Source organism: Equus caballus, chromosome 2 (assembly GCF_041296265.1).
Source record: "Equus caballus isolate H_3958 breed thoroughbred chromosome 2, TB-T2T, whole genome shotgun sequence".
Classification (NCBI taxonomy): domain Eukaryota; kingdom Metazoa; phylum Chordata; class Mammalia; order Perissodactyla; family Equidae; genus Equus; species Equus caballus.
Window position 1 is genome coordinate 73,091,298 of NC_091685.1, and position 15,914 is coordinate 73,107,211.

General features: G+C 34.3%; 1 protein-coding gene across 10 annotated transcripts in view; it reads left to right on the forward strand.

The window, feature by feature from the left end:
- Positions 1-15,914, forward strand: part of LOC100067608 (probable ATP-dependent RNA helicase DDX60) — a 108,310-nt gene that overhangs the window by 61,505 nt on the left and 30,891 nt on the right. For all 10 annotated transcript variants that reach the window (XR_011434673.1, XR_011434674.1, XR_011434675.1 and 7 more), the window contains exons 25-28: positions 315-442; positions 2,500-2,658; positions 4,818-4,962; positions 6,972-7,124. Coding sequence is in view for 4 of the 10 variants with exons in the window: in XM_014737740.3 (XP_014593226.3) it covers positions 315-442; positions 2,500-2,658; positions 4,818-4,962; positions 6,972-7,124 (585 nt within the window). In the remaining 6 variants the exon portion in view is untranslated. The remainder of the gene's footprint in view (positions 1-314; positions 443-2,499; positions 2,659-4,817; positions 4,963-6,971; positions 7,125-15,914) is intronic.

The following is a 15,914-nucleotide window of genomic DNA, read 5'->3' on the forward strand; positions in this document are numbered from 1 at the left end:
TCAATGAGTATTTATGTGGCCAGCTGTTTCTCTTGCTATATCATTTTCATTTCAAATTATTTTTTTTAATTAGAGGGCTGGTTATACATAGTATCTTATACCAATTATTTTACTAGATGAACTTACAGTAGTCTTACTTTTTTAGTGATATAATTTCTTTGCAATTTGATATGGCTTTGATTAGTGTTATAATTTACATTGATGTGGATGTCAACACAGTTTTCTATTATAAATGTTAACTGTTTTTTTTTACCTATTCTAAACAATCGCAAATATTTTATCATCTACCTTTTACTTATGATATTTTTATTCAGGTAAATCAGTTACTGGAGTACCTTAAGCCTCAAACTTTTGACAGTTCAGAAACTGAAAAGCGAAGAATGTTTCCTTGTTTTGTGGAAAAACTTAAAGAAATGGATAGGCTTCCTGCAATATTTTTTTCGTAAGTAATATTTTCTGTAGATAGCATTCTACTTAAAATTGTATGAATATTGAGAACTTTTGAAAAGAGTAGTTGAGGAGGTATATAGAATTTCTGATTCAGCCATTCTAGTAGAATTTTGAAGAATTTTAATTCTATTATGTTGAAGCCGTACTTATTATACCAACTTGGGTATAATATGAGAGGTAGGAAAACCTCTCGTTAAATTTTACTTCAAAATCTGATTGTGTAGTTAAGTACAATAGAAGTCTCTGGCCCTTCAGTTATTAGAAAAAGTCTATATATCATCAAAGTAAGATAAGCCAAAAAAGATAAAACTGTATTGTGTGTTTGCCAAAAGAGAGCACGTACTCTAGTACACACATGCATACACACATACACATACGACCTCACACTAAATATTTGTTCTGTACCTTGTTTGCAAAAATGATTACATCTAAACCCCTGACTAAAAAGAAAAGATTTTAGGAAAGCTTTAAAACAATTTGCTGGTTTTCTCTTTCTATTTTTCCCTTCAAAGCATTTAAAGGAAAGTTAGATGGAGCTTAGTAGCAGACTCATCAAATAATTAGCAATCATGTTTTCATTATACTCAAAATAATGATTTTTTTCTTTGCAAAATATTTAATTGATCTGTACGGGCAAAATGAGTTCACATTCAAATCATTTCACTTTGCTCTTTGGTTCTGGACCAAGGACTCTGGAGGGATGCGGAAAAAGTTTGTGGCATAGTTGTACTTAAGGAATTGACAGTCATTAGGAGAGTGATAATATATATAACCCTGAAACAATTAGATTCAATAGTATAGCTAGTTAGTATGTAAATACTTAATAAACATTTCAGTGTTCAAGGCATTCTGTAGGTGTTATAGTGGATATGAGGAGATATTTGTCACTTCCAGGAAGATAGGAGGAAAAAGCAATAAATTATTAACTGTAAAGCACAGTCTGTCCCTCAAGGGTATGTAACTTAGCACACATATACACATAAATAAACATAATAAAGACACTAAATGCTTTGGAGTTTAGCAGGAAGATAAAATGTAATGGGTTGGAGTGGTCCAAAACACTTTTGCACAGGAGCTGGGTCTCAAAGAATAGATATGCTAGACAGGGAGGAGAGGGGAAGGATACTGAGCCTACATGTAATTTATTCCACCCCATTTGAAACAGAACAAGACCTTCTCCAAAACAAACCAACAAAGGAAAGAGTATGAGCAAATCTTACATGATGTATATATCATGTTTCTCTCTAACTCTGTCATATGTATCTTGTATATATATATAATACGTGTATATCTCATATATAACTTATAGATTGTATATATGTCTCATATACGTCTTATATGTGTCATATATCTACATCATATATAAATATTATATATGTTTATATGAAAGAGAGAATAGCTATGGCTTGAGATGACTTTAATTTATGCACATTTATGTGTATATATCCACCCACCCCCATGATAAGCCTCATATGTATATAAATATACCAATTTCATAATTAAAAGGGTAATTTCAGACCAAATTGTGAATTATCTCAAATGCCTATAAAAGGAATTTGCATTTTATGTAGTAGTAAACAGGAAACATTTTGAGCAAAGATAAAAAAGTTAAGCCAAGTATGATGAAGTACAAGAATATGCATAGAAATCTCTACAAAATAGAATTTCTAACTCAAACTGCATTTCATAGGTGAAAAAGAATTAACTAATAACAACAGAAAACACTAGTCCATTCTTTATAAATATTCAGAAATGTTAATATACAGATTGTTTTAAAATGGGGAAGAGAGTAGTGTTAATCTGAAAAAATGCCCTTACCTGTTTTATTTATCACATTTATCATTCAAAAATTTACCTGTCTAGAAAATTCTGATCCCATTCACACAGACTCTGCTTTGGGAGTCCAAAGGGCAAAAAGTAATGGAAGACAGAGAACGATACTGCCCAAACAAATGTTCTTTTTGCCAAAAATTTTATTTAGTAATTCAAACAGGTCTAGGTTGATATGAGCATGCGATTATCAAAAATTCTCACATATTTTAAATTTAGATACAACATTCACTCAGTGGAATTATCAGCTTCACGACTTCTTACTAATTTGATAAATAAGCGAAATACTCATAACAATCCAATTTCTGAAAGAGAGAAGAAAAATTTGAACAAGAAATTATGGAAAGCAATAAGATCTCAAAAGAGAAACTATGCTGCGTGAGTATTTCTACTGGAATTGTGGAATTAAATGTTTAATAAGAGATATGAATGTTCAGCTGTCTTTGTAATTCAAACTTGTTTTTATAGTGTAACTATACTACTTCATTCTTGTTTTATGATACATCAAGTTAGTTTAATTATACTTCACTTTTGCAGGCATGTGCAGGAGAGGATTTCTGAGTATTTTGATAATTATACAATATTTTACAATAATTTTATTGATTATGTTAGCTTCCTTCCTTCTTTTATCTCAGAAGGGCAAATTATAATTTGTTTTTTAGAAATTGTAAGTTTGGAAATTTGCTTAAAATGGAGTGTATGAATGCTTATATCCATTTACAAAGGATAGCCATTAAAATATCAAACACCTAATTATTCAGAACAAATTCACTAACACATTTGTTTTTTAATATAACACTCAATAAACATGATTTTAGTATTTTTATTCCTTTATTGTCTTAATGTAAACCAGACAAATACTAAAAGAAATTGCCCTTCTTATTTATTAAAATTTTTTTCTTTTTAATTATTTTATTGAGGTTACATTGGTTAATAACATTGTATACATTTCAGGTGTACGTTATTATATTTCAGCTTCTGTATAGATTGCATCGTATTCACCATCAATAAATCTAGTTTTTATCTGTCACCACATATGTGCTGTGCCCCTTTACTCCTTTCTCCCCCCTGCCACCTTCTTCCCCTCTGGTAACCACCAATCTGTTCTCTGTACCTACGTGTTTGTTTGTTTATTTTCCACATATGAGTGAAATCATATGATATTTGTCTTTCTTTGTCTGATTTACTTCTTTTAGCATAATACCTTCAAGGTCCATTCGTGTTGTCCCAAATGGCACAATTTTGTCTTTTCTATGGCTGAGTAGTATTCTATCATGTATACATACCACATCTTTCTCCATTCATCTGTTGATGGGCATCTGGGATGTTTCCAAGTCTTGGGTATTATGGATAATGCTGTGATGAACATAGGGGTGCATATATCTTTTTGAATTAGTGTTTTCATGTTCTTTCAATAAATACCCAGTAGTGGAGTAGCTGGATCATGATATTTCTATTTTTAATTTTTTGAGAAATCTCCCTACTGTTTTCCATAGTGCTTGCACCAGTTTGCATTCCCACCAGCAGAGTATGAGGATTCCCTTTTCTCCATGTCCTTTCCAACACTTGTTATTTCTTATCTTTTTTAATAATAGCCATTCTGGTGGGTGTGAGGTTGTTTCTCATTGTAGTTTTGATTTGTATCGCCTCTGTTATTTTTGCTTCATTCTAACATATATATTAACCTGGGAAACAAAATTCGTTATGATAATAGCTACAAAGTTCTCACCCTCACTCAGGATTATTTTTTACCATTTGTTCTTACCCACTCTTGAGAGAAATAGTAACCATAATGCAATAATTATTCTTTTCTGACTGCTTCTAATGTGTTTGTGAGACGGGTGGTCATATAGGGTGGGTTTGGGTCTGGAAAGAGTGACAGTCCTACATGTGTGCTGCCAAAACCTCAATGGCCCGGAGGCCAACTGCTCTCATACAGGATGGTAGATACAAACCTCTTCTAATGGCCCAGCAGGCTGATCACTCTTCCTCTGCATGTCATTCCACCCAAGCAATGACTTGTTGATTAAGAAATGCTCCAACATATCTCAAGGCTAATTTTGTGACCTATAGAAAATCCATTACAGTGTATGTTTGAAAGAAGAAAGTCGGCAGATAAATATTTTCTATACTTCTCCTATTATAAAGCATTTGAATTTAGATGCAATTATTAGGAAAATTGAATTGTTTCTTTTGAAATCAAACTTAATGTCAAAAATATAATTCCACTGGATATAGAAAATAAAAATTTTGTTGTCTTGAAAGATGGGAGAGGTGCAGAAGGTTTTTCTATTTCCTGTTAAATACATATTAATACATATATTTAAAATATACTTAAATGGTAAACTGATAAACAGGCAATTGAGGTAATCAAGGCCTGATGAATATACTCCAATAGGAATAATTATGTTTTGAGTTTGAATTCCCTTGCATTCTTTTCACCTGTCATTTATAGACATAACCTCAAACTTAAAAAAAAGAGAACATGCATGCTATAATCAATATATCTACTGGCTTTCCTAATATTTTATATTCAGTTTTTTAAACTCAGATTCAAATGCTAGAATTCAAAGAATTATTTTATGGGAGGCTGAAATAAAGGAAATAAAGAAAAACATTAAGAAGCATAATGAAGTTTCTCCTGAGTGTACTTATACTGATCATACAGCTGTGGATAATCAGGTAAGAGAAACGAAATGGAGATACATTTGGGTGTGTGCATACGTTTGCTAGGGCTGCTTTAACAAAATACCACAGGCTGGGTGGGTTTAAACAACAGAAATTTATTTTCTGACTTCTGGAGGATAGAAGTCTGAGATCCAAGTGTCAGCAGCGTTGATTCCTTCTGAGTGCCGTGAGGGAAGGATCTGTTCCAGGTCTCTCTCCTTGGCTTATAGATGGCCATCTTCTTTCCGTTTTTTCTGTTTCTCCCTTTGTACATGTCTGTGTCCAAATTTCCTCTTCTTATAAGGACACTAATCATACTGTATTAGGGTCTACCCCAATGAATTCATTTTAACTTAATTACCTTTGTAAAGACCCTATCTCCAAATATGGTCACATCTTGAGGTACTAGGGGTTACGACTTCGATATGTGAATTTTAAAAGGGATACATTTTAACCCCCTAAAAGTGCATGTAGTGTCTGTATTTTGATAAGACACACAACATAATTAATCTAAATTAATCTTGAAACAGTATTTGCGAGACTAAAGCTGGAGGCTGGAGAAATTAAGTAACTTATGTAAGCTTATATAGCTATTAAAAGCAGCTCGAAGCTTTGTGCCAAGGTGTAACTCCAACATCTAAAGCCTTTTTATCTCGTGAAATTGCCTTTATTAATTGAAGTTAATTATAACTATTCCTTTATGTATATAGAAACATGCAAATTAAATGTAGAAATCTCTTTTCTGAGCTACTGGCTTAAGCAACAACTTACTACAAGAACCTCAAAATCATATTTGTCTGTCTTCTGAAAATTCTTTCTTCTCTGTTCTATATCTACTATGTATTTAGTTCTTCAAACTGGAAACCGTAGAGTCATTATTGTCTTGTACTTCTCCCTTACCCCATATCTCATTCAAAAGCTTAACTCTAGAATATGGATAGAGACCCTAAACAATGGGTGCTCATAAAATATTTGTTGATTGACCTAATCATTCATGTAGTAGTCAGAGAACTGTGTATATTACTTGTTTATGCTTTTTTCTTTCCTTATGTTATGAGGTGGGTTCAGGGGTGGGAGGAAAAGCAGAATGAGAGAGAGAAAAGGAGGGAGAAAAAGAGAAGAGAGAGAAAGAGAGAAGAGACAGAGAAACAATTAATAGCAACTGAGAGAGAGCCAGAAAGAAATGCACAGAAACAGACACAGGGAGTTTCAGAGAGAGAGAGAGAGAGAGAGAGAAAGGAAATAGTGGGAAAGAGGAAAGAGAGAAAGAGAGAGAAAAGGAGGGAGAGAGAGGAAAAACAGGAAGTGGCATGCACAAAGAAAACAAGCAGAAAAAGACAGGAAGACACAGACAAAGAAAGGGAGAGGGAGAGAGAGAGAGACCAACCCAACACTGGTCAGATATAACTGGAGGTATAACAGAAAAAAACCCAGTAAGTTAGTTTTGAATTAACAGCAGAAATAGAACAAAATAAAGGTGGTTGAAAATCAGACTAAGCTGAGAGCTTAGACAGGGATGGGTTTGGGTAGTAGGCTCGGGGCACTCTGGTCCCTCACTCACCTCTTAAAATTCTTATCCTTTCCCTTCAGTGTCTCCTAATTGCCCCAGGCTCAGCTAGAGTCCTTAGTGCAGTCTATTAGATCTATAAACAGTGATTAAACACCTTGGGAGCAAGGCTAGGTCTCCACCAATCAGTGGATATGGGGGAAAAATGGGGTGCATGTTCCCAATGACAAAATGGATGAAGAAAGGATCATCACATATGAGGTTGGACTGCATTTGCCTGTATCAGATATAGAGCTTTTAAAGTCAGGTACTATGGAACTGTCTTACTTAAATACCCTATTTCAGGCACTTTATGGTTCAAATAGGCCTTGGCTTCTGGACTAAAACACAACTAGTCTTTTTAGAAATGTTTCCAATTCTGTGTTGATTTCTAAACAATTTTTTAATACATAACATCATTGTTAAGTTGAAAGATAAACGGTTTAATTTGATATGGCAAATTATTTGGGCATTTCAGACTTTAATGAAGATCTTACGCAGGCTGAGAGGAACAAGACAATGCTACAAACTGCACAGTCTGTTACGGCGGGGCATTGGATATCATCATGGTTCAATGGAGTATAAAGAAAGACAAGTTGTAGAGATGCTTTTCAGACTGAAGCATATCAAGGTTGGTGAACTTAGAGGATAACCTTCCTCAAAGCACTGCCTTCATTCCTATTGTCTGACTAGTAGAAAGAAATGTACGCTGACAGCTTATGGGGAGGTCACTCTACCTCCCTCCCCCATAATCCCTCCACCTAGAGGGATGTTCTGCTAACATTTTGGCACAACCTGTTCTTTTAAATACATTTTTATATAGTTAGTATACAATGTATATACAATTTGGGATCCTGTCTACGTTGCCCAATAGTGCATAATTAAGTGTATTATTAATTAGAATTACATAATAAACATTTTATGAGTGCATCATTATATGTACATATATAATTTACTTAAACATTCTGCTAATGTTGAAATTTTTTCTTTATAAACATATATCATCATTTCTGATTGTTAACGGGATCAATAGATTCTGCAAAGTGAATTAACTGTTTCAGAGAGCAAAAGTAATTCTAAGGCTCTAGAAATATATGCCAAATTTCTTTCCAGAACGACTCTGTTTACTTCACCTTAACAAATTTTGAGTATTATGGTTAAAAAGTGGAGTGGTGAATATAGTACAGAGAGTATCACATGTCCCAGACACTCAATTTCCCATATTATTAACAGCTTACATTTGTATGGTACATTTGTTACAATTAATGAATTAATACTGATAGACTCTTATGAACTAAAGTCCATTCTTTATTCACATTTCCTCAGCTATCCCCTTAATGTCCTTTTTCTGTTCCAAGATCCCATCCCATCACATTATATTTAGTTGTCAGATCTCCTTAGGCCCTCTTGGCTGTGACAGTTTCCCAAATTTGCCGTGTTTTTGGAGATCTTGATAGTTTTGAGGATTATTAGTCAAACATTTTGTAGAATATGCCTCAGCTGGAATTTCTCTGATGTTTTTCTCATGATTAGACTGTAATTATTTGTTTCTTGAAAGAAGACTACAGAGGAGATGTGCTATTCTCATCATATTAAGGGTATAGAGTATCAACATGACTTACTATTGATTTTAACCTTGAGCACCTGGCTGATTTAGGACTTGTTAGATTTCTCCACTATACAGTTATCTTTTATTCCCACTTTTCCATGCTGTCCTCTTTGGAAGGAAGTCACTAAGTGCAGCCCATACTTAAGGAGTAGGTGGTGTATTTATGTGCTACATCCTTATAACTGGAGTATGTACATAAATTATTTGGGATTCTACTGTATAGGAGATGTGTGTCTTTCTCATTTACTTATGCATCCAAAATTTATTTATATCAATATGGATATATGGATATTTATTTTATGCTTTGGATTATAATTCATGGTGCTTTATTTTATTGCTTATATTGTCCCAGTTTTGGCCATTGAGAGCTCTTTCATGTGCTTCCTGTATCCCTCTGGCATGCTTCCGTCATCGTGAGAGTTGTTCTTTGTGGGCACTCCCTCACTTTCTGTCAAAATAAGGTGCTCCAGGCTCATCTTGTATATTTCTTGCCTCAGCCTTAGAATCAGTCATTTCTCCAAAGGACATTGATTTCTTTTAGGGAAGTCCGAGGAACTGTTAAACTAAGAAAAGCCTAATAAGACAGGTCCAATAAATGTAATGTGAGACCCTAGGTGGATCCAGAAAACAGGTGTTAGGTGAAAACTAAAGGAATCTGAAAAAAGTATGGAGTCTGGTTAATAATAATATATAAATATTTGTTGATTAGTTGCAACAAATGTACAGTACAAATATGAGATGTTACTAATAGGGGAAACTGGGTACAGAGTATTTAAAAACTCATTATTATCTTTGCAAATTTTCTGTAAATCTAAAAACGTTCTAAAAAGAGTTTATTTAGAAATATGTTTTATACATGCATTAAAAGATGTGTTCTGTGAGTAGTGACTGTAGTGTTCTGTCAGACTTTTTAATTTAAATCTGTATTATTGGTAAATTTTTGTCTTCTATCAATTACTGAGAGCAGCATTATTGAGAGTACAAAGTATCAAAATCTCTCACTCTTAATGTAAATTTTTGTGTTTCTGTTTGTACTTCTGCCAGTTTTAGTTTATATGTTTTGATACACTACATTATGTAAGTAGCCAGCATTAAAAATCAGCACATTAAAATCTAAATCTAAATCTAACAGTCAACTTAGATTTTACATACAGAAAAATTATCCTTCTAGAATGAGGGCAGCATGGAGAATTTTAGACAAAAACTGAAAATGTTCATCATATCATCTCATCATTAAAAGAAAGTTCTAAACAATTTAAACAGATTGAAAGCAATTTCAGGAAATTAAAAGATAGTCCAAAATAAAAGAATGATCCTGGAAAATCATAAATTAAAACTTTCATAATCTGAATAAAAATTTTAAAATAACACTTTGGATTAAAAAAGAGATAAAATATGTTATACTAGTATTTATTTTAGAAGTGTGGATTGTTTGAGGTGATGTCCAAGAGGAAGATAAAATCACTGATCACTTTTCAACTTTTATAAGTACAAATTATATAAATTTGGCAGTACACACTGAAAGAACAGAATTTGAGTGTGTAACATCTGAACTACAGAGGAAAAATAAATGGCATGAAAAACGTGAATCAATCAAAAAGTGATCAAGAGGTTTTCCAGTTCAAGATGGTGGCATAGAAGGGTTCTGAGCTCACCTTCTCCCACAGACACAATGAATCTACAGCTACACATGGAACAATTCCCTCAGAAAAGGATTTGAAAGCTAACTAAAGAGCACATCCACAACAAAGGATAAGAAGGACCATGTTGAGATCGATAAGAGAAAGGGAGACTCAGCCTCTCCTGAAGCCCTAATCCTGGTACTGTGACTCATAGTTGGGAGGGGTCTCATAACAGGAAACACATCCCTGAAGAGGGAGGGGTTTGTACCCAACCTCAGGCACCCCAACCCTTGGGACCTGCACCAGAGAGACAGGCTCCAAACCATCTGACCTTGAAAACCAATGGGGCTTACATCCAGGAGAACCATCAGGCTACAGGAAATGGAAAATCCACTCTTAATGGGCTGGTGCACAGACTCACTTGCCTCAAAACCCAGTGCAAAATCAATAGTTTGAAAAGTGCCTAGACCATAGGTGATGGAGACTCATTTTCCTATATTAAAGTGTCTGCTGGAGAGGCAGGAACCTGTTGAGACTCTCTCCAGGGACAAAGATTGGTGAACACCATCTTTGTGTTCTTCTGGCTCACTGGCGCTGGTGCTAGAGGGCACCATTTCATACCCTCCTTCTAGCCTGCTAGTTCTGGTGGAAGGACCTCACCTCCATGCACCATTGCCACAGAGGCCCACCTAGCTCCAGAAGGACTGGCTGAGCGCCCTGCCCCAGTGTGCTGCAGCCTGGTCCAACTACACGCAGCATCTCAGTCAAAAGAGAGAGTCTTGCATATTTGTGCACCACAGTTGCAGCCCTGCCACAAGAGGCAGGCACACACAGCCCACACAGGGAACATTTCTTGAGTACCTAGCTCTTGTAGCCAGTGGGGATTGTGCCTCTGGGCCCCATGTGGCATCTCCTGCATAAGGTTACTCTTTTAAGACTAAGAGGTACCTGATTTATCAATATATAGAAACAAACATGGAAAGTCAGACAAAATAAGGAGACAAAGGAACATGCTCCAAATGAAAGAACAAGGCAAAACTTCAGAAAAAGATATTGATGAAATGAAGATAAGCAATCCACTTGATAAAGAGTTGAAAGTAATGGTCATAAAGATGCTCACCGAACATGGGAAAAGAATGGATGAACCTAGTGAGATCTTCAACAAAGAGACATAAAATATAAGAAAGTTCCAAACAGAAATTACAAAGCTAGGAATACAATAACTGAACCGAAAAATAAGTATCGGGGTTCATCAACAGCATGCTGGGTGAAGCAGAAGAATGGATCAGTGGGCTGTGGAACACGTGGAACTCAGAACATCAAAAAGAAGAATTTAAAAACGTGAAGATGGCGTAAGGGACCTTTGGGATATCAAGTGAAATAGAATTTGAATCATAGGGGTCTCAGAACAAGAAGAGAGAGAGAAAGAAAGGAGAGAGTCATTTTTTGAAGAAATAGTGTCTGAAAACTTCCCTAATCTGGGGAAGAAAGCAGACATCCAGGTCCAGGAAGCCCAGAGAGTTCTTTATAAGATGAACACAAAGAGACCCACACCAATACACATTATAATTAAAATGATAAAAGTTAAGGTAAAGAGAGACTCTTAAAAAGCAACAAGAGAAGAACAACTTATTACATACAAGGGAAACCCCATGAGGTTGTCAGCTGATTTTTCAGCAGAAACTTTGCCGGCCAGAAGAGAGTGGTGTGACATGTTCAAAGTGCTGAAAGGAAAAAACTTCCAACCAGGAATTCTTTATCCGGCAAGGTCATCATTCAGAGTTGAAGGAGAGATTAAGAGTTTTCCAGATGAGTAAAAACTAACTAGTTCAGCAGCACTAAACAGCCTTAAAAGAGATATTAAAGGGACTTCTTTTAGCTGGAAAGAAATAGCACTAGTTGGTAAGAAGAAAATACATGAAAGTGCAAATCTCTGGAAAAAGTAAATATGTAGTAAAGATAGTGAATGAATCACTTATAAAGCAAGTATGAAGGTTAAAAGATAAAAGTAATAAAATGAACTAAAAGTACAATAGTTAGTTAAGAAATGCATAACATAAAAAGATATAAAAGGTGACATCAAAATATGAAACACAGGAGGAAGGGAGTACAAATGCAAAGGTTTGGAATTCGCTCAAGTTTAAGTTGTTATCAACTTAAGATAGATTGTTACATACGTAGGATGTCATATGTGAACCTCATGGTAACCACAAAGCAAAAATTTATGGTAAATAGCTAAGAGAAAGTGAGAAAAGAATCTAAACATAACACTAAAGAAAACCATCAAACCACAAAGGAAGATAGGAGGAGAAAAAGAAATGGACAGAGAGGAACTATGAAAATAGCCAGAAAACAATTAACAAAATGGCAATAAATACATATCTATTAATTATTTTAAATTAAATAGACTAAACTCTCCAATCAAAAGACATGGAGTGGCTGAATGGATAAAAAAACAAGAGCCATTTATATGCTGCCTAGAAGAAACTCTCTTCAGAAGTAAGGACACACACTGACGGAGAGTGAAGGGATGGAGAAGATAGTCCACGCAAATGGAAACAAAAAGAAAGCTGGGGTAGCTATGCTCATATCAGACAAAACAGACTTTAAAAGAAAGACTGTAATAAATGATAAAGAATGACATTACCTAATAATAAAAGAGTCAAGCAAGCAAGAAGATATGACATTTATAAATATATATGCAGCCAACATAAAATTACCAGATATATAAAGCAAATATTAGTGGACCTAAAGGGAGAAACTGAAAGCATTACTATAAAAGTAGGGAACTTTAACACCACACTTACATCAATGGATAGATCATCCAGACAGAAAATCAATAAGAAAATATTGACCAGAAAAGACACATGAGACCATATAAACTTAATAGATATATATAGAACATTTTATCCATCCAAAAGCAACAGAATATTCATTTTTCTCGAATGCACATGGAACATTCTACAGGATAGATCACATACTAGGCCACCAAACAAGTTACAATAAATTTAAGAAAATTGAAATTATATCAACCATCTTCTCTGACCACATGGTTTGAAACTAGAAATTAATTATAAAAAGAAAACTGGAAAAACCACAAAAATGTGTAGATTAAGCAGCATGCTACTGAACAACCAATGAGTCATTGAAGAAATCAAAGAACAAATAAAAAGATACATAGAGACAAATGAAAACAGAAATATGACATACCAAAATCTGTGGGATGTAGCAAAAGTGATTCTAAGAGGGAAGTTTATAACAATATGGGCATACATCAAAAAACAAGAAAAATCTCAAGTAAACAACCTAACTTTATACATCAAGGAACTAGAAAAAGAAGAACAAATGAAGCCCAAAGATAGTAGAAGGAAGGAAATAAAGATTAGAGCAAAGATAAATGAAATAGACACTAAAAGACAATAGTAAAGATCAATGAAACTAAGAGCTGGTTCTTTGAAAAGATAACCAAATTGACAAACTTAGCTAGACTCACCAAGAAAAAGTGAGAGGACTCAAATAAATATCGGATATGAGAGAGGAGATGTTACAACAGATATTGCAGAAATACAAAGGATCTTAAAAGTCTACTATGACAATTATATGCCAAAAAATTGAACAACATAGACGAATTGGATAAATTCCTAGAAATATAAAACCTACCTAGATTGATTCATGATGAAACAGAAAATCTGAACAGACATATTGCTACTAAGGAGATTGAATCAATAATGGAAAACTTCCCAACAAACAAAAGTCCAGGACCAGATAGCTTCACTGGTGAATTCTACCAAACATTTAAAGATTTAGTACCAATTCTTGGGCCATCCCAGGGGCATAGGGGTTAAGTTAATGTGTTCCACTTTGGTGGCTTGGGGTTTGGAGGTTCAAATCCCACCCAAAAACCTACATACCACTCATCAAGCCATGCTGTGGTGGCTTCCCACATACAAAATAGAGGAAGATTGGCACAGATGTTAGCTCAGAGCCAATCTTTCTCATCAAATAAATAAATAAATAATACACATTCTTCTCAAACTTTTCCAAAAAATTTAAGAGGAGAGAAACCTTCCAACCTCATTTTATGAGTTTACCCTGATACCAAAATGATGCAAGGACACCACAAAAAAGGAAAGTTATGAGCCAATATCCTTAATGAATTTAACGAAGATAGATGCAAAAATCCTCAGCAAAATGTTAGCAAACCAAATTCAGCAATACATTAAACAGATCATATGCCATGATCAAGTGAGATTTATTCCAAGGATGTAATGATGGTTCAACATCCACAAATCAATTAGCGTGATACATCACATAAACAAAATGAATGGTAAAAATCAAATGATCATCTCAATAAATGCAGAGAAAGCATTTGATAAAACTCAATATCTATTAATGATAAAAACTCTCAACAAAGTGGATATAGAGGGAACATAATTCACCACTGTAAAGGCCATATATGACAAACTCAAAGAATATCATATTCAATGATGAAAAATTGGAAGCTTCCCCGTAAGATCAGGAATAAGACAAGGACACACACTCTTGTCACTTTTATTCAGTATAGTGTTGGAAGTCCTCACCACAGCAATTAGCAAGAAAAAGAAATGAAAGGCATCCAAATTGGAAAGGAAGAAGTAAACTGTCACCGTTTGCAGATGGCATGATACAATACAGAAAACTCTAAACACTTCACCAAAAAACTGCTGGAACAAATAAACACATTCAGTAAAGTTGCAAGATACAAAATCAATACACATAAACCTATGATGTTTCTATACACTAATAACGAGCTATCAGAAAGAGAAATTAAGAAAACAAACCATTTACAATCACATCAAAAACATTAAAATATCTAGGAATAAATTTAACCAAGGAAGCAAAAACCTCTACACTGAAAACTATAACATATTGATGAAAGAAATTGAATAAGACACAAATAAATGAAAAGATATTCCATGTTCATGGATTGGAAGAATTAATACTGTTAAAATGTCCATACTACCCAATGAAATCTACAAATTCAATGCAATCCCTAGCAAAATTCCAATGGCATTTTTCACAGAAATAGACGAAATAACTCTAAAATTTGTACGGAACCACAAAAGAACCCAAATAGCCAAAGCAATCTTGAGAAAGAAGAACAAAGCTGGTGGTATCATGATCTCTGATTTCAAACTATACAACATAGCTATAGTAAACAAAATAGTATGGTGTTGACATAAAAACAGACACACAGTTCAGTAGAACAGAACAGAGATCCCAGAAATAAACGCATGCATATATGGTCAATTAATTTATGACAAAGGAGCCAAGAACATACAATTGAGAAAAGACTGTCACTTCAATAAATGGTGTTGGGAAAACAGGACAGCCACAAGCAAAAGAATAAAACTGGACCACTGTCTTACCCTGTACTCAAAAATTAACTCAAAGTGTATTTAAGACTTGAATTTGAAACCTGAAACCATAAAATTCAAAAGAAAATCATAGGTAGTAAGCCCCTTGATGTTGCTCTTAGTGATGTTTTTGTGGATATGACAGCAAAGGCAAGGGAAACAAAAGCAAAAATAAACAAATGGGATACATCAAAATAAAAAGCTTCTGTACAGTGAAGGAAATAATCATCAAAACAAAAAGGAAACCCACTGAATGGGAGTAGATATTTCAAATCATATATCTGATAAAGGGTTAATATCCAAAATAAATAAATAATTCATACAATGCAACAATGAAAAAATAAGCAACTAGATTAAAAAATGAGCAGAGAATCTGAATAGAAATTTTCCCAAAGAAAACATAAAAATGGCCAATAGGCACACAAAAAAATGTTCAACATCACTAATTATTAGGAAAATACAAGTCAAAACCACAATGAATTATCACTCAGACCTGTTAGCATGGCCATTATCAAAAAGACAAGAAATAACAAGTGTTGGTGAGGGTGTAGAGAAAAGGGAACTCTTGTACACTGTTGGTGAAAAGGTAAAGTGGTGCAGCCGTATGAAAAACGGTATGGAGATTCCTCAAAAAATTAAGACTATAACTACCATATGATGCAGCTATTCCACTTCCAGATATTTATCCAAAAATTATAAAAAGCTAATTCAAAAAGATATATGCACCCTTATGTTCATCGCAGCATTCTTCACAATAGTCAAGACTTGGAAACAACCAAAATGTCCATCGATGG